Source organism: Pleurodeles waltl, chromosome 7, assembly GCF_031143425.1.
Source record: "Pleurodeles waltl isolate 20211129_DDA chromosome 7, aPleWal1.hap1.20221129, whole genome shotgun sequence".
NCBI classification, from domain to species: Eukaryota; Metazoa; Chordata; class Amphibia; order Caudata; family Salamandridae; genus Pleurodeles; species Pleurodeles waltl.
The window spans coordinates 902,947,090-902,961,199 of NC_090446.1; the positions used below are offsets into that span (position 1 = coordinate 902,947,090).

At 40.5% G+C, this 14,110-nt stretch overlaps 1 protein-coding gene across 2 annotated transcripts in view; it reads right to left on the bottom strand.

Moving 5' to 3' along the window:
* The window catches only part of FLT4 (fms related receptor tyrosine kinase 4), a 299,445-nt gene that overhangs the window by 63,012 nt on the left and 222,323 nt on the right, over window positions 1-14,110 (bottom strand). For both annotated transcript variants that reach the window (XM_069199519.1, XM_069199518.1), the window contains exon 20: window positions 6,018-6,106. In XM_069199519.1, the coding sequence (XP_069055620.1) occupies window positions 6,018-6,106 (89 nt within the window). The remainder of the gene's footprint in view (window positions 1-6,017; window positions 6,107-14,110) is intronic.

A 14,110-nucleotide genomic window follows, 5' to 3' on the forward strand; every position in this document is an offset into this window, starting at 1 on the left:
TATGGTAAATATGGTAAATTGCATTTTGCTTTGTCAACTCTAATTTTGCTCACTAACTCATTTTTAGACTGTATGTCTGAGAGTTGCTTTGTGGGAAAGCTGAAGTTAAGTACAGGAGGGCTATGTTGGTTATTGCGACAAGTCAATGATAACAGCTAGAGACCTGATTGTTTACTAGAAAAATCAATGCATAAGTCTGATCTGTTTATTAGGAAACGTTATGATGGCCACATTAGGCCTAACACATTGATTTTGAAAAGCACATGTTAAAGTCAATTGATAATTAAGGTTTGGTTGTTATTTCACTGTATTAAAGACTACAGATAGATATTTTGTTAGATGAAATGTCACAGGTTACCTTTGTAGGGTTGGATTTTGGTTTTGGTTGCAGCATCTGACAAACCCTGGGGGATGCGATTTGCATTGTAATAATTCTTGCTATAATGTCTCCTTAGCTCCTTAGCTGTCTGCCAGGATCTTGTAATAAAAATCATTAAATAATACATGCATTCATACATATAAATAAATATTGATATAGATACATAGAGGGCCTTTGGATTGTTTTATTCTGCCATTGGCAAGCCTGAGTGTCATTTACATTCTGCTTTCATCCATGACAGCATACTACATGAGGTAATGGTTCATTTAACAAAAGCCATCCTCTTTCTTGTTCTGTGAATGACAACATTTTCTGCTCACATGTGTACATCCAAATGAAAATAAAAATGCTTCAGTGTCAGGGCTGATTGCCAGTCATTTAGTTTTCAATTTTCTTTTTTTACTGTCTCCCTTTCATTTCTTTTCTTCTCTTTATATTTTAGCATCTTTTAAAAAGAATACTACAGCTTTCCAGGCAGCACTAACACGCAGCTTACTTGCCACTCATTTAATCTGCAGTGCACTGCATCTCATGTAGCCACTTTCAATAAACCAGGACACCATTATGGAATGCTGTTATCCATACTGTACCATTGTTTTACCATTCTAAGATAGCCAACACCATGGCTCTAACTTTGACAGCCTTGCTGGAACTTTAAAACAACAATACAGCTCTGCCAGATGAACACCAGTTCTTATGTTTAGTTTCATTATTGCAATCCAATGCCTGATGTATTTAGGCAGCAGCATTTTTTATTGTTTCTACTTGTATTATTTTAATTTATCTGTCACAATATTGAGTTTTTGTTTGTTTTATTGTGGCTGTGTCAGAGGGTGCATGCAAGAATGCGTCAGCGAATGGATGAATGGATGCATGAGTGAAAAGATGACTGACAGAATGCATGTACCATGACTTGTTGTTGGCCCTAGACCCATTAGTGACACAAAAAGCACTTTGATTCATATGCCAGACGGACTGGCATTGTCAATGCTTGTTTATATATGTGCCCCAAAGGTTATCCAGGTACACATCTTCAATCAAAGAAGTCTCTTGACTGACTGCATATGCCCACATTTTAAGTCTTGCTTCAAAACCTACTGTTTTCAATCTTTTAACATGTACCTAGTATGGGCTTTGGGTAAATCACTCGCTCGTGAAGGGATGTCTCAGTGCATATCTCAAATTTATGTTTGATTAGATATCTTTCTTTCATATTCTTGTGTTTTGATTGGTTATATTGCATCCTTCCACTGCTAAGGTAAGGGGGTTATGAACCGGAGTCATTGCCTTTTGTCTAACCAGTATTCATTCAGTAATGCATTTCTCTGTCTAGAAAATATGTATTCAAAAATAGTTTCATCAAAAAAGCAAAACAAAATAAATGAAATAAGCCTCTTGTTATAAAATGAAATAAACCTCTTGCTACATACAGTGACATTTGCTGAGTTTTACATACAAGTGCCTGGTATTAGCTAGGTACATTAGGATGACTTCAAGAGTATATGTGAATGCTTTTAGAACTATTATAATGACTATCATCACCACTCCTCAGCATTAATTAGCATATTTATCTAGGATCAAGATAGAACATGTGGAAAAATGGACAGACTTGTGAAAGTGAATCTACAACTTTATGATCAGGCCAGACCCTCTCTGTGACATGGGCCCTCCTTATGATCTCGGCGGTCAGCGCTAGCGGTCAACAGAAGACCACCAGTGCGACTACCCCCCCGCCAGCCGTATAATGTTTTCCCCGCCGGCCCAGCTTGGAAAAGGGCCGTAACATTGACATGTTGGTGTGGTGCGGATGCAGCAGCACCCGTCGCGCAGATCACTGCCCGTAAATCGGGCAATGGCCTGCGCGATGAGGCACTGCATGGGGGCTCCGGAGCACCACTTCCAACAGCCTTTCTCTGGCAGGGGAACCTGCCAGGGAAAGGCTGGTGGAAAAAGGGATCATTATCCGAAGGGCAGCGCTGCTTGCAGTGCTGTCCTGTCGGAAAATGATTTCCTCCACCGTCAGGCTGCCTGTCGGCTGCAGCCTGGCGGTGGAGGAGGGCCGCCACAGGCAGTCCTCACAGTGTATATTATATCAGACCGCCGTGACGGTCGTGATCTTTGCCGCCACCACCGGCATGGCAGTCTGAACCGCTGGGGTTCATTATGACCCCCATGGTCTGAAGAAAGAAAAAGCACACTTATTTTGACACTGTTTCTTTTAACGTTAATTAAAAGACAGTCAAGGTCATCTGATCTATTCCTAATTCTCTAGTATTCTCAGAATGAAGGAGTAGTAGTTGACACATATGAAACTTTGAGTATTTTTGTAAGGCACTGCAACCTAATTACAGGATGGGCATTTGGCCGAGCCTAGTAGAGATGGCTGGAGACAGGTGAGGAGCAAATAACTGTTTATTGTGAGAAATGTGCCCGGCAGCAGAGGTGGTGACCAGCAGTAGTGGTGACCAGAGCTGAGCTGTCAGGGGATTTAAAAGATACATTCTCAAAAGGAACATAACAATAAGGGACCTGGAACAAGGAGCTTGTGCAGCTTGGAACAAGCGCAAAAAGAACAGATGATGGACAGAATGCTGAACAATGCAAACATTCACCCCCAACCACAAAGATCTGGGTTTAATCCATTGTTTTTTTTGCTCACCACACCACCCCAGTTTGGACTCAGCCATATGCAAATCAGTCTTGACCATTTTCTCCAATGGGAACAGTCCAGCCTAAACTGCCAAGCCAGGTCCTCCCTGGACTGGAAACAAGCATCCTAGGACCAGTTTCAGGATATCACCCTTCATCAGCCAGGCACGCTTGAATCCAGTAGTGCAGTGAGCACAGGACCCACGTCTGGGCATACCCTTCTCACTTAGGGTGACAAATGCAAAAAGAACAGATGAAGGACGGAATGATGAACAATGCAAACATTCACCCCCAGTCACAAAGATCTGGGTGTAATCCATCATTTTTTTGCTCGCCATGCCACCCCAGTTTGGACCCAGCCATATGCAAATCAGTCTTGACCCTGTTCAGCCCGAACTGCCGGTCCCAAGTTTCTGGTCCAGGGAGGACCTGGCCTGGCAGTTCGGGCTGGACTGTTCCCATGGGGAACAGGCTGAAGACTGATTTGCATATGGCTGGGTCCAAACTGGAATGGCATGGCAAGCAAAAAAACTGAAGGATTAAACCCAGATCTGTTACTGGGGGTGAATGTTTGATTTGCTCTGCATTTCAGCTATCTTCTGTTGTTTTTGTGCTTGGAACAAGCAAGCATGAGGGAATACTTCAGTATCTACAATTAAAACAAAGGGGTTGATTATGAATTTGGCGGACGGAAAACTCTGTCCGCAAAACTCCCAACAGGGTGGTTGCCGCCTATGCGGCAACTTCCCCGCCAAAGCTATTATGGGTTTCCTGCTGGGTTGGCAGGCGGAAACCTAGGTTTCTGCCCACTGGCCTCGTGGGAATCAGGCTACCTCATTTTCTCTGGCTCGTAATTGAGCCGGTAGCAATGCTGACGGCAGCAGGGGGCACCAGCACCCTTGCAATGTTCACTGTCTGCAAAGCAGACAGTGAACATTGTGATTGTGCTGGCCAGCGGGGCTCCTGCACTGCCCTTGCCAAGTGCATGGGCACTGCAGCAGCACCCCTGTGGCCCCCTGCACTTGCTCTCCGCCAGCCTTTTCATAACAGTGCTACTGCCATGAAACCACTGGGTGTAATCCCCAGTGCAGCTCTGCTTGCCGCATTGCCCTGGTGGATTAGGACCTCTGCCACCGCCAGACCACCAGGTCCAAGATCCTTGTGGAGCTGGCTGTTCCCTGGCAGTCCGGCAATGATGGTTTCAAAAAGTGAGAAGTATTGGTTTTACCAATGCTAGTTGTAAGAGCCTCTACACTACTGTTTGGGTCCAATGATTTTGTGACACTCCTTATTTATATCAACAATGGCTAAGGGTTAAAAGTTCAGCACATTCATTAGAGGATCTGCAGAAACTGACATATCCAAATAGAGATATTGAACTATTTATACACTCTTAATATGTTACATACCAATTTGAAGAAAGTATTTGATCAGGATTGATGAATAAACCTGAATATGATGTACCATTCCAATGTCTTTGGTTATTGCCAAACTCTGGATACATTTATATAAGCCCCTGTCTTGCTACAAGCAGGTGGCATTCAACTTCTTGTTTAAGGGTTTGGAGCAATTGAAGGGTTTTACGTTGTCTTAGTGCGATGAACTGTGACAATTGCAAAAGCAAATTGTTTCCGTCCTTTAAGGAGCTACTTTAACAGAATAACCTCTATCAATATTCCCACACCACTAATCACAAAAAAAGGAAACACTCAAGTCGTTATCATCGTCGGATTGTCAAGCAAGGGTGTGATAAACAAGTTAAAGATGGCTGATCTAATTTACCTATTTATACTGCACATACAGAGGAAAGGTTGATATAAACAATCATCAATCATTTAGAAAATAAACAGAAAAGAAACTGGACACCAGAAGCAATGTCAGAAATCACTCCCGCAGAAAAGCCAGTTCACAATGTAGTGAACAAACTAAGGAAACACTCAAGAAAATCAAACTTCAAAATGTATGATCACAAGAACCCTCGTTGTCTGAAAGCCTAAACAAAGACAGATATGAGTACTGCACTCAAACAAATCACTGATACGTTCAACACAACTAAAATGAGCAAGAACAAATTCAAGAGCAATATCCTAAATCTCAGACCTTCATCACTCTATCACCAGGTAGAAGTCTCCCCAATCACACAGGCTCACACAAAATGACAAGCTTTCACACATCTCCAACAACAGGGAATTGGCCATACTGATAAATTCAAACCTGCTTACTACTGTGATTATTGTATGCCTTCTACAAATATAAAAGGTGCCTTTCATCTCCTCTGTAACACCTGGTGAACAGGCCTTGAAGCCTTCCTGGCTTTCACTTAAAAATGACTGTTGATGTCTTATTCTGAACATTCTGCTTTTCATCCTGTGCCATTTGGACCCGAAGGAATGCAAAGTTGTAGTGGGAGCCACAAATTACTTTAGACTATACAATGCCCACTCATGCTACTCTGGAAGGCCAGAACATCAAATATCTTATTTCAGAGCATTTTACAACACATCAGCAAGACTGGTGACTACTTAGAAGCTAAGGGACGGCAAATGACCCAGAAATCACTACAGTGACTTCTATCATCCTATAAATCACATCCTGACCATTTGTCTCACCCAAAAGTGTATCCATATGAAAGCATCACAATATTTCATCAACAAAATGTATACATTATTGTGTACACCATCTTGTCCTATGCTCAACCTTCTGAAACACCTTAAAATAAAATGGATGCTTTCAATTGCAAGGATTAAGACTATGCAACATACATCACATGACCCTCCGAATATAATCTGTTTTGAATCCTCTGCAAAATCATTCCTTGTACCAGGGAACACACTGAGGCATTTCAGTTTGCTGACTTTCCGCATACAATTCTATTTATTCATTCATTATGTTATACTTATTCTTCACTTATTAGATGAGAAAAGAGCCCAAGAAACTAAATAGAGAATGTAATAGGGGAGGAAGAAGAATAGGGTTCACAAATACATACCCTGCTGGGAACAAATCCATCCCTTCGGGTACGAAGATAGTTAGAGAGGTTTCCGTACTTACAGAATTCTACAATCACCATTAGAGGTCCTAAAAGAGAAAAAAAGAGTAACTTGCAACTGCAATCAGAATCTAGTGATTTACCAGAGTTTTATACTTACTCTGAACATTGCATGAGTATGTGTATGTGTGGATATGGAGACCTTCAGAGCAGGAAAGAAATGAGGAAATACTTATGTGTCCATAGGGAAGGGGCATTAGAAACTCATACAAAACATAAAGATGGGATGGTCCTAATTAGGATTTGGAAAGTCTTTGTATTTTTCCGGAAAATAAGTTGATGAATAATACTCGCAGTGTATTATTAGGAGAGGAGTACTTCCAAAGGAACTTCAGGGGTGCTAACTATGGAAAATTTATGTGAGAAACTTGGAATAAAATGGGCTTGATACTAACATGTTTCTAGTTCATTGAAAATGTGCACTCTTCTCTTGAATAATATGTGTAATGTGTAAAGTGATTAACAACTTTTTTAGTTTTTGTTGAGAACATCCATCTGCATTGTAATAGTGTTATTCTGATAACATTTGTGGTCTTAGCCCTTCAAATGTTACCTTATTTTATTATACTTTAATGTATTCACTATTTAATCCAATATTTGGAATATCAAATTTATTATGTTGGTTTTGTATGGATTTTAACCTAAAAAAGCAATAAAAATTAACCTGAACAAATGGTTCTGAAAGTCCTAGTAATGTCCTGGGAGTGTATTTTGGAAAGTTATATTGGACATTGAGCATATCATCTTAGTTGTTTCAGGAATGGAACATGGAGCAGAGGGAACAGAATAGTGGTTTGAACTGAATGGCTCTGACGACACTATGAATACCTTGGAGTATATTTGGGAAAGAGTGCATGCGATGCTAAGGATAACAAAGAGTACCTCTTTCATGGTACAGGTAACACTTGGGAATGCCATGTTGTATGTTTGGAAATACTTCACTGGGAACAAAAGTGTGTATTTAAAAATGGTACATGAGGCTTTAGAAATTTCATGAAAGCAGTTTTGTGAATATTCCATAAAACATTGACAATGCAACAAGGGTATCTTGGAGAAGTTACTTAGAGAATTGGGAACAGTACTGTCATGGAAATAGTTAGCCACTTTTGAAAACAGTGTACACAGCTGCCATATTTGTCATGCATGTTGAGGAATATACTGACATTTGCATAGTAAATATTAATATAGAAGTATACATAACTATATATTCATTGAAAAAGTAAAGGTTGAAGAGAAGTTATGGTAAGATTTAGATACAAAAACTCAACATATGTTTAAAAAAAAAACTCAGAAATTTCCCTTAAACACTGTCAAAGTACAGTTAGCATTACAGATTAAAATTTAAAAGCCACTGATGTTCAGAAGTTATGGTTGGTATCAATAAACATAAAAGTAATGCTCATGACCCCTCCCTTCATGTCACAGATACAGTTACCAATGTTGTAAATAATCTTACAGATGAGATTACATATCACTTTGAAAGAGACAACTATAAATGTAGTAGTATTATTTATTGGCTTGAGTATGTGTTGTTAGTTATTGGTATAACTAGTCATAAGAATTGCATTTGGTGAATCCCCAGCCAGATTCACACATCAGTAAATGGACGGTGAGAGAATAAAGCTATCCAGTCCAATGATGTGCCTTTATTTTTTCAATTTAATTTGCTAATACTCAATGGAGTCGTAAATTCACTATTCATTGTTTGAGATATCTGAACAATTTAACCTTTTCATCCCAAATAAAACAATGGCATTTCCTTGAGTAAAGCTCTACTTTCATGCCACGTTTGTGCACTTCTATTTGGCTATTTCTTGTATTGAGAAGTAATGAATCAGAGTGCAACTAAATCATAAAATGTTACATTTAGGAACTCCCTTTTTTGGTCTCCTCTTGCCAGAGTTCTACAAAACTTGTCATGAAGGTCCCAAAGTGAATGTACTTTTTTAGTAGAAACGTTATTGGCAAAACAAAAAGTGCCTTTTCAATGGAAACTCTGACCTAACCATAACTAATAACTATGCAGGTACTACTGCTGCCTGTGTAATATAATATATGTATGTATATATATATATATATATATATATATATATATATATATATATACATACATATGCATATATGTATATATATATATATATGTACATATATGTCTACACACACACACACACGTATTATTATAATGACTGCACTTGAGATGGCTAGTCCACAGAAAATAAACATACTGAATCACTATTGAGTTTAGCACTATTTGACAAAACTGCATGGAATTTGGCAAAATATTGTTCTGTTCAGCTAAGTTTCATAATTTCCAATATTGTTCTGACTAGTAAAAAGGAGCAAAGGTATTTGGTCGTATCCAAATGTAGATCTTTCCAATTTAAGTTGCACATGACATTCTGCTTTGGCAATGGCTTCTTTTATTCAGCTAAGTTTCTTAATTTAAAATGATTGGTAACGCTGGGGCAAAGTTATTTGGTCTCATCCAAATGTATCACTTCCCAATTTAAGTTACACTGGAACATTTTGCTCTGCATTGCAGCAAAAACTGCTGAATGGACTTACAACAATAAAGTCAAGATGTTAGAAGTAGGGACAAGATTTTCTGAACACTGGTCGCAATTCGCGACTGGTATATTGTGACAAGTGTGGTATTTTGCAAACCTATCTAGGTACCAACAGGGAGGTTCTCAAAAGAATAATTGCATTGGGTTGCAAGTGGACCTACTTCATGAATATTAATAAGGGAGGGTGCAAACTGCAGTCCACTCGATTTGCTGCCATTAAAGCGATGGTGGCCTTCTGGGATCAGCAGACCACCATGTTTGGGATTGCGTTTTTCTAAATGCTGCATATTTTCCTTAACCAAAATGGGAATTAATTCAACAACATTTCTACTTTTTGTTTCCTAAGATCCTTTGAACATGTGGCCATAGGTTTTTTGAGCGATCTGCCTATCAAAAAGGTGCTGAGTGGGCTGTATTTGATTCGAATTTGATGTAAATAGACCATTAGGTCTAGAAAATTGTAGCTTGTGAACCAATTTCAAATTAATATTATTCTGGTTATTTGGTTGCCATTTTAGGTAGCAGGCTTGTTGGCCAGTCCATTGATCCGCAGCGGCAACTGGAGGGATTTCCACTGCTGTCTTTGTGCAAGACCAAATGCCTTAATTAGAGATCTCCGCAAGACAAGCAGAGATCTCTAGAACTTCATCATAGCGGATGCAACGTTTAATATACCACTCAGCATTTTTCGAAATAAACTCAAATAGCAGACTTTTTTTGAATAAGCAAAAATCAATGTTCTAACGTTCTGGCATGGAATTGTATCCCAGTGTGTGGGAGTTATTTTTAGGTTGAACCTACCACACAGCACAGGCTGTCTAGTTGCAAAAGATATTTTGTGGGCTTGCCAAGAACTGATAGGGGCTCACAGCCCACCCATTGCTTACCATTAGTTGGCGTTATTGTCCTTTCCATTTGCTTGCTTCCTATTTGATGTCTTTCCTTTTTCCAACCTGCCCATATTGTACTTGTCCCTTCCCTGGAGAATGGACTCTTTTCCATCTCACTGACTGGCTGGCCTCTATCCTCCCACTCCTCAATTTTAGGGAACTACTTGTTACTTTTTGCTTAAGTACTTCATGAGAATGCATGCGTTTTCCAGATATCTTCATGATGCGCTTTCACCCTTTTATTTTGGTGCCTGGGACTAATTTTTGCCTACTGTCTGGTTTGCTAAGGACATCTTGGAGACATTCTTAAAGCTGACCTAGGAATGCATCCTGCCATTGCTTCTCATTGGCTTTGTGGTTTGGAAATAAAATGTGCTAGCTTTCTGTTTGCTGTCTTTGTTTGTCTTAGGATGACGACCATGTCTTTGTCCTACCTGTGGAACATAGTCTATTCACTGTTTTCTTCCATGTGTGCTTGCTTTCTGTAACAGGCCTTTAAATTATGTTCTTATCTGGTCACATTTGCTGTACATTCACAAACGGAGGTCAAATTTCAGGCTCTGTCTTCCAAGGAAGCTTGGTGTTTACTTTTCTTTCTGTAACTTCAAAGTAAGAAGATTTACCAGACAATCTAGGGGTGTGAAAGGGGGTGACTTTTTTCTCTTTGATTCTGTGTATGATTTTCTCATCTCTTTCATTCGCTCTCCCTCCTTCTGTCACAGCTTTTCGGATTGGTTAGCTCTGTGACACCTTCTGGTAGTGTGCGTTCTACAAATTTATTTTACTAATTTACTAAACATTTTTTTTAGCACACAACAAAATGTAAATATTTGGAAATGAACTGTGCAAATATTTCAGAATATGCCAGAATTAGGAAAGCACAAATGAAGAACATTTTTTTAATTCAGAAGTGTGCTAAAACAAATATTTGAATATGATCGAAACAAATCAATACACTACGTGATGCCATTTACACACATCATTGTTTGTGTGCTGTAGAGCAGTGGTTCCCAACCTGTGGTCCGCGAACCCCCAGGGGTCCGTAACACATTCCCAAGCGGTCCGCAGGCTTGGGCCTCTGCACAGAAATAAGTATGTGGTTTTATATTTAAGACTTAATTTGTGCATCAGTTTTAAAAGCACTGTAAAGTTCCCCGTACAACCGTCAGCTTTCGGGCAAAAATAAAAGCATCAAGATAACTCTGGTGATTAATGTTCCTGCTGGAAAGAGATAGTTTTGCCTAGTGGCAGTTTTGACTCATCTAAGGTCGCGCAGGTGGTTAATATGCCTGCTGCAAAGAACGTGTATCATGCAAAGAAAAGTATTTTATGTGCATAGCACAATGGGTTACTACTTTTGTCACAGAGATTCTTGTGTTGCTGTGCAGTTCAACCAAAATTAGCACTGTGATCTCTGAACTGCCATCAAATAATTGCATGTAAACTGCATGGCACAAATTAGAAAGTTGTTTTTTTCCTAGTCTTTCATTAACCTTATGCTGTTCAAAATGGTTTGCTTGTGTAGAAATACATTCTTATTATTAAAAGCAATGCTAACCACTGTGTTATGTTTTGAATCTAGAGTTTGTGCTTCTCCAAGCCAAGCACTCTTAGAAAATGCCTACCAGTGCTGTTGACATGTGAATCTTCCACCTTGTAGTCCCCTGTAAAGTGCTCCGATACCCTACATTGGTATGCAAGGTGCTATAAAACAAATGAATTACATGTGAAAGAGAGGCTGTAGAGATATGAGAGGCCCTTATGATTTTATTTCCTTTCCTCACCACATATTTATGTGAAAAGGCTTTCTCAGATCTTATGTACCTAAAAAATAAAAACAGGAATTGCTTGGGAAATGAAGAGTCAGATTTCCCTTATAAAACCAAACACTGAAAGGTTAGTGGCCAAGATGCAGAGCCAACCTACCAATTAAATTTGTATCGATATTTGTATATTTTTTAAATATAAAACAATTATATCTTTAGTAATTCGAGTATGTGTTTGGTATGTATTTGTTTGTGTATTTTTTGTGAATTACTTTTTTAATGTTTGAAATTTAAATTGTACAATTTGCTTGGGGGTCCCTGGCTTCCAGTAGCGATTCGGGGGTGGGGGGGTCCTCAGGAATCAAAAGGTTAGGAATCACTGCTGTAGAGTAAAACTGTATGTCTGTGCAAATGTAATGGTCATTTCAATTGAAAATGTGTTGTCTGTAATGGCAGTGCACTACCATACCATGGATATTTCACTCTACGCCACTCCACTTTATGACACTCATTGCCACTCCACTCTACATGACTCTACCCCAGTCTACTCCACTCTACCCCACTTTACACCACTCTACTCCACTCTATGCTGCTCTACTCCACTCTGCGACACTCTATTCCTTTCAATGCCACTGCACTAAATGCCACTTAGGTCACTCTACACCACTATATGACACTCCACTCTACGACAATCCACTCTATTCACCTCCATTCTTCTCCACTCTAAGACACTCTCCTATACTCAATTCCACCCCACTCTATGACCCTCTACCCCAAGCCACTCTATGCCACTCTACCTTACGACCTTCTATGCCACTTCACTCTAGGCCACTCTGCTCCTCTCTATGACACTCCACTATACACCATAGTACGACACTCCACTCTACGACATTCTACGCCACTCTATGCTACTCCACTCTACTACACTCCATGCCACTTTACTTCACTCAAGACATTCCATCCTATGCCACTCCACTACACTCTATTTAAAAAAACAGAAGATGGATGGAATGCTGAACAATGCCAAACATACAGCCCCAGTCAGAGGTCTGGGCCTAAATCCATCATTTTTTGCCCACCATGCCACCCCAGTTTTGACCCAGCCATCAGTCTTGACCCTGTTCCCCATGGAACAGTCCAGCCTGAACTGCCAGGCGAGGCCCTCCCTGGAACAAGGGCTGCTCAGTGACATTGTGTAAGTGAAAATGCAGTAAAGGAGGTTTGATATTCGCAGCAATTTGGAAACTGTTGTACTAGAACTGTTGCTAATTAATATATGTATAAAAAACATAGTATTTCTGCAAATGCTTTCAATTGGCCATTTTGCACTGTGACATCTTAGTGCATGCATCACAAAACAGAAAAAGCATTGGCTTGTTTGGGCAAGACTTTGTTGGGGTAAAACACCGATTTGAGAATGATCGCCACCTGGATGACCACAAACTGTCTTCAGCTCAACAGCGAAAAGACAGAAGTTGTGCTGTTTCGCAAAACCCAGGACCACCGGTCTCTGGACTGGTGGCTCTTAGAGCTTGGGGTAGCCTCTTCCCCTAGACCTGCCGTGAAAAATCTATGTGTTAAATTAGATCAGGCATTATTCCGGGACCTGTGGGGCCTGCTTTGCAACATGCGGCTATTGAGGAAAGACATCCCTTGGTTACCATTTTCCTCAAGGAAGACCCTGGTCCAGGCCGTAGTTATAAGCCACCTTCACTATGGCAATGCTTTGCTCAGGGCAGCCAATGATACCTTATTGGTCAAACTCCTGGTGGTGCAAAACAGAGCTGCATGCCTAGTCAGTAATCTCCCGCAGGTTCTTCATAGGCACCCAATCTGAGAACCTTACACTTGCTTCCTACCAGAAAGTGCACTGTTTTTAAGATCTGCTGCCTTACCCACAAAGCCCTGATGGGAGGAGCCTCCTCCAGCTTCCACAACCTCTGCATTCTATAAAAGATCTTCAAACGGATCCCCATTGAAACCGAAAAGATGGTAACCCAAACCATCATCACCGGCAGACTAGACTACAGAAACGCCCTGGACCTCCCCAGGCAGACCCGCATCACCCCAACCTCAGAGGTCTCCATTGGCTGTCTGTGCGCAAGAGGTGCAAATTCAAGGTTCTCACCATAGCATACAAAGCCCTCCACAACATTGGACCCAATCTCATCATCCACAGACTCTCTTTCCACCGGCCCAACAGGGAACTCCATTCAACAACCTTTGCCCTTGTTCAAGTCTCGAGAGTTTGACGCAACCACAGCGGAGGGCGCTCCTTCTTCTACCTCACCACCAAGATCTGGAATGACCCCCCCCCCCCCACTCCCACCTGCATACCACGTACCCCTTCCTCGACTTCAGGAGAAAGCTCAAGACATGTCTCTTTGAGGAGTAGCTACAAGTTCGCAGTGACAACCCACGGTGTCTGGATACATCCTGGGGTGATAAGCCATGCTTTACAAATATAATGATTGATTGATTGATTGAGTGAGTAAAGGGACATGAATTGTTGTCTTCTCCCTCTGATACCCGCAGTCCAGGCACTTTGATGATACTGTCCCTCTCAGAATGCTTCCATTTTGTGAATAAATACAACACACTTTTGGGTCACTATCTCATCAATGGTCTACAAACGTAGTAGTGGTTGCAAACCATTGTATATATCAGTGGTACGCCTTTCACAAACAGCATTTTCTTACGAGACACAATGAGGACATTGTAAGTCTCAAGTTCTTGGTAAAACTTATACAAATTTAGTTAGTTGCAACTTTGGTGTTTGTACTCGCAAGGCCTGCAATTTGGAGCCTTTC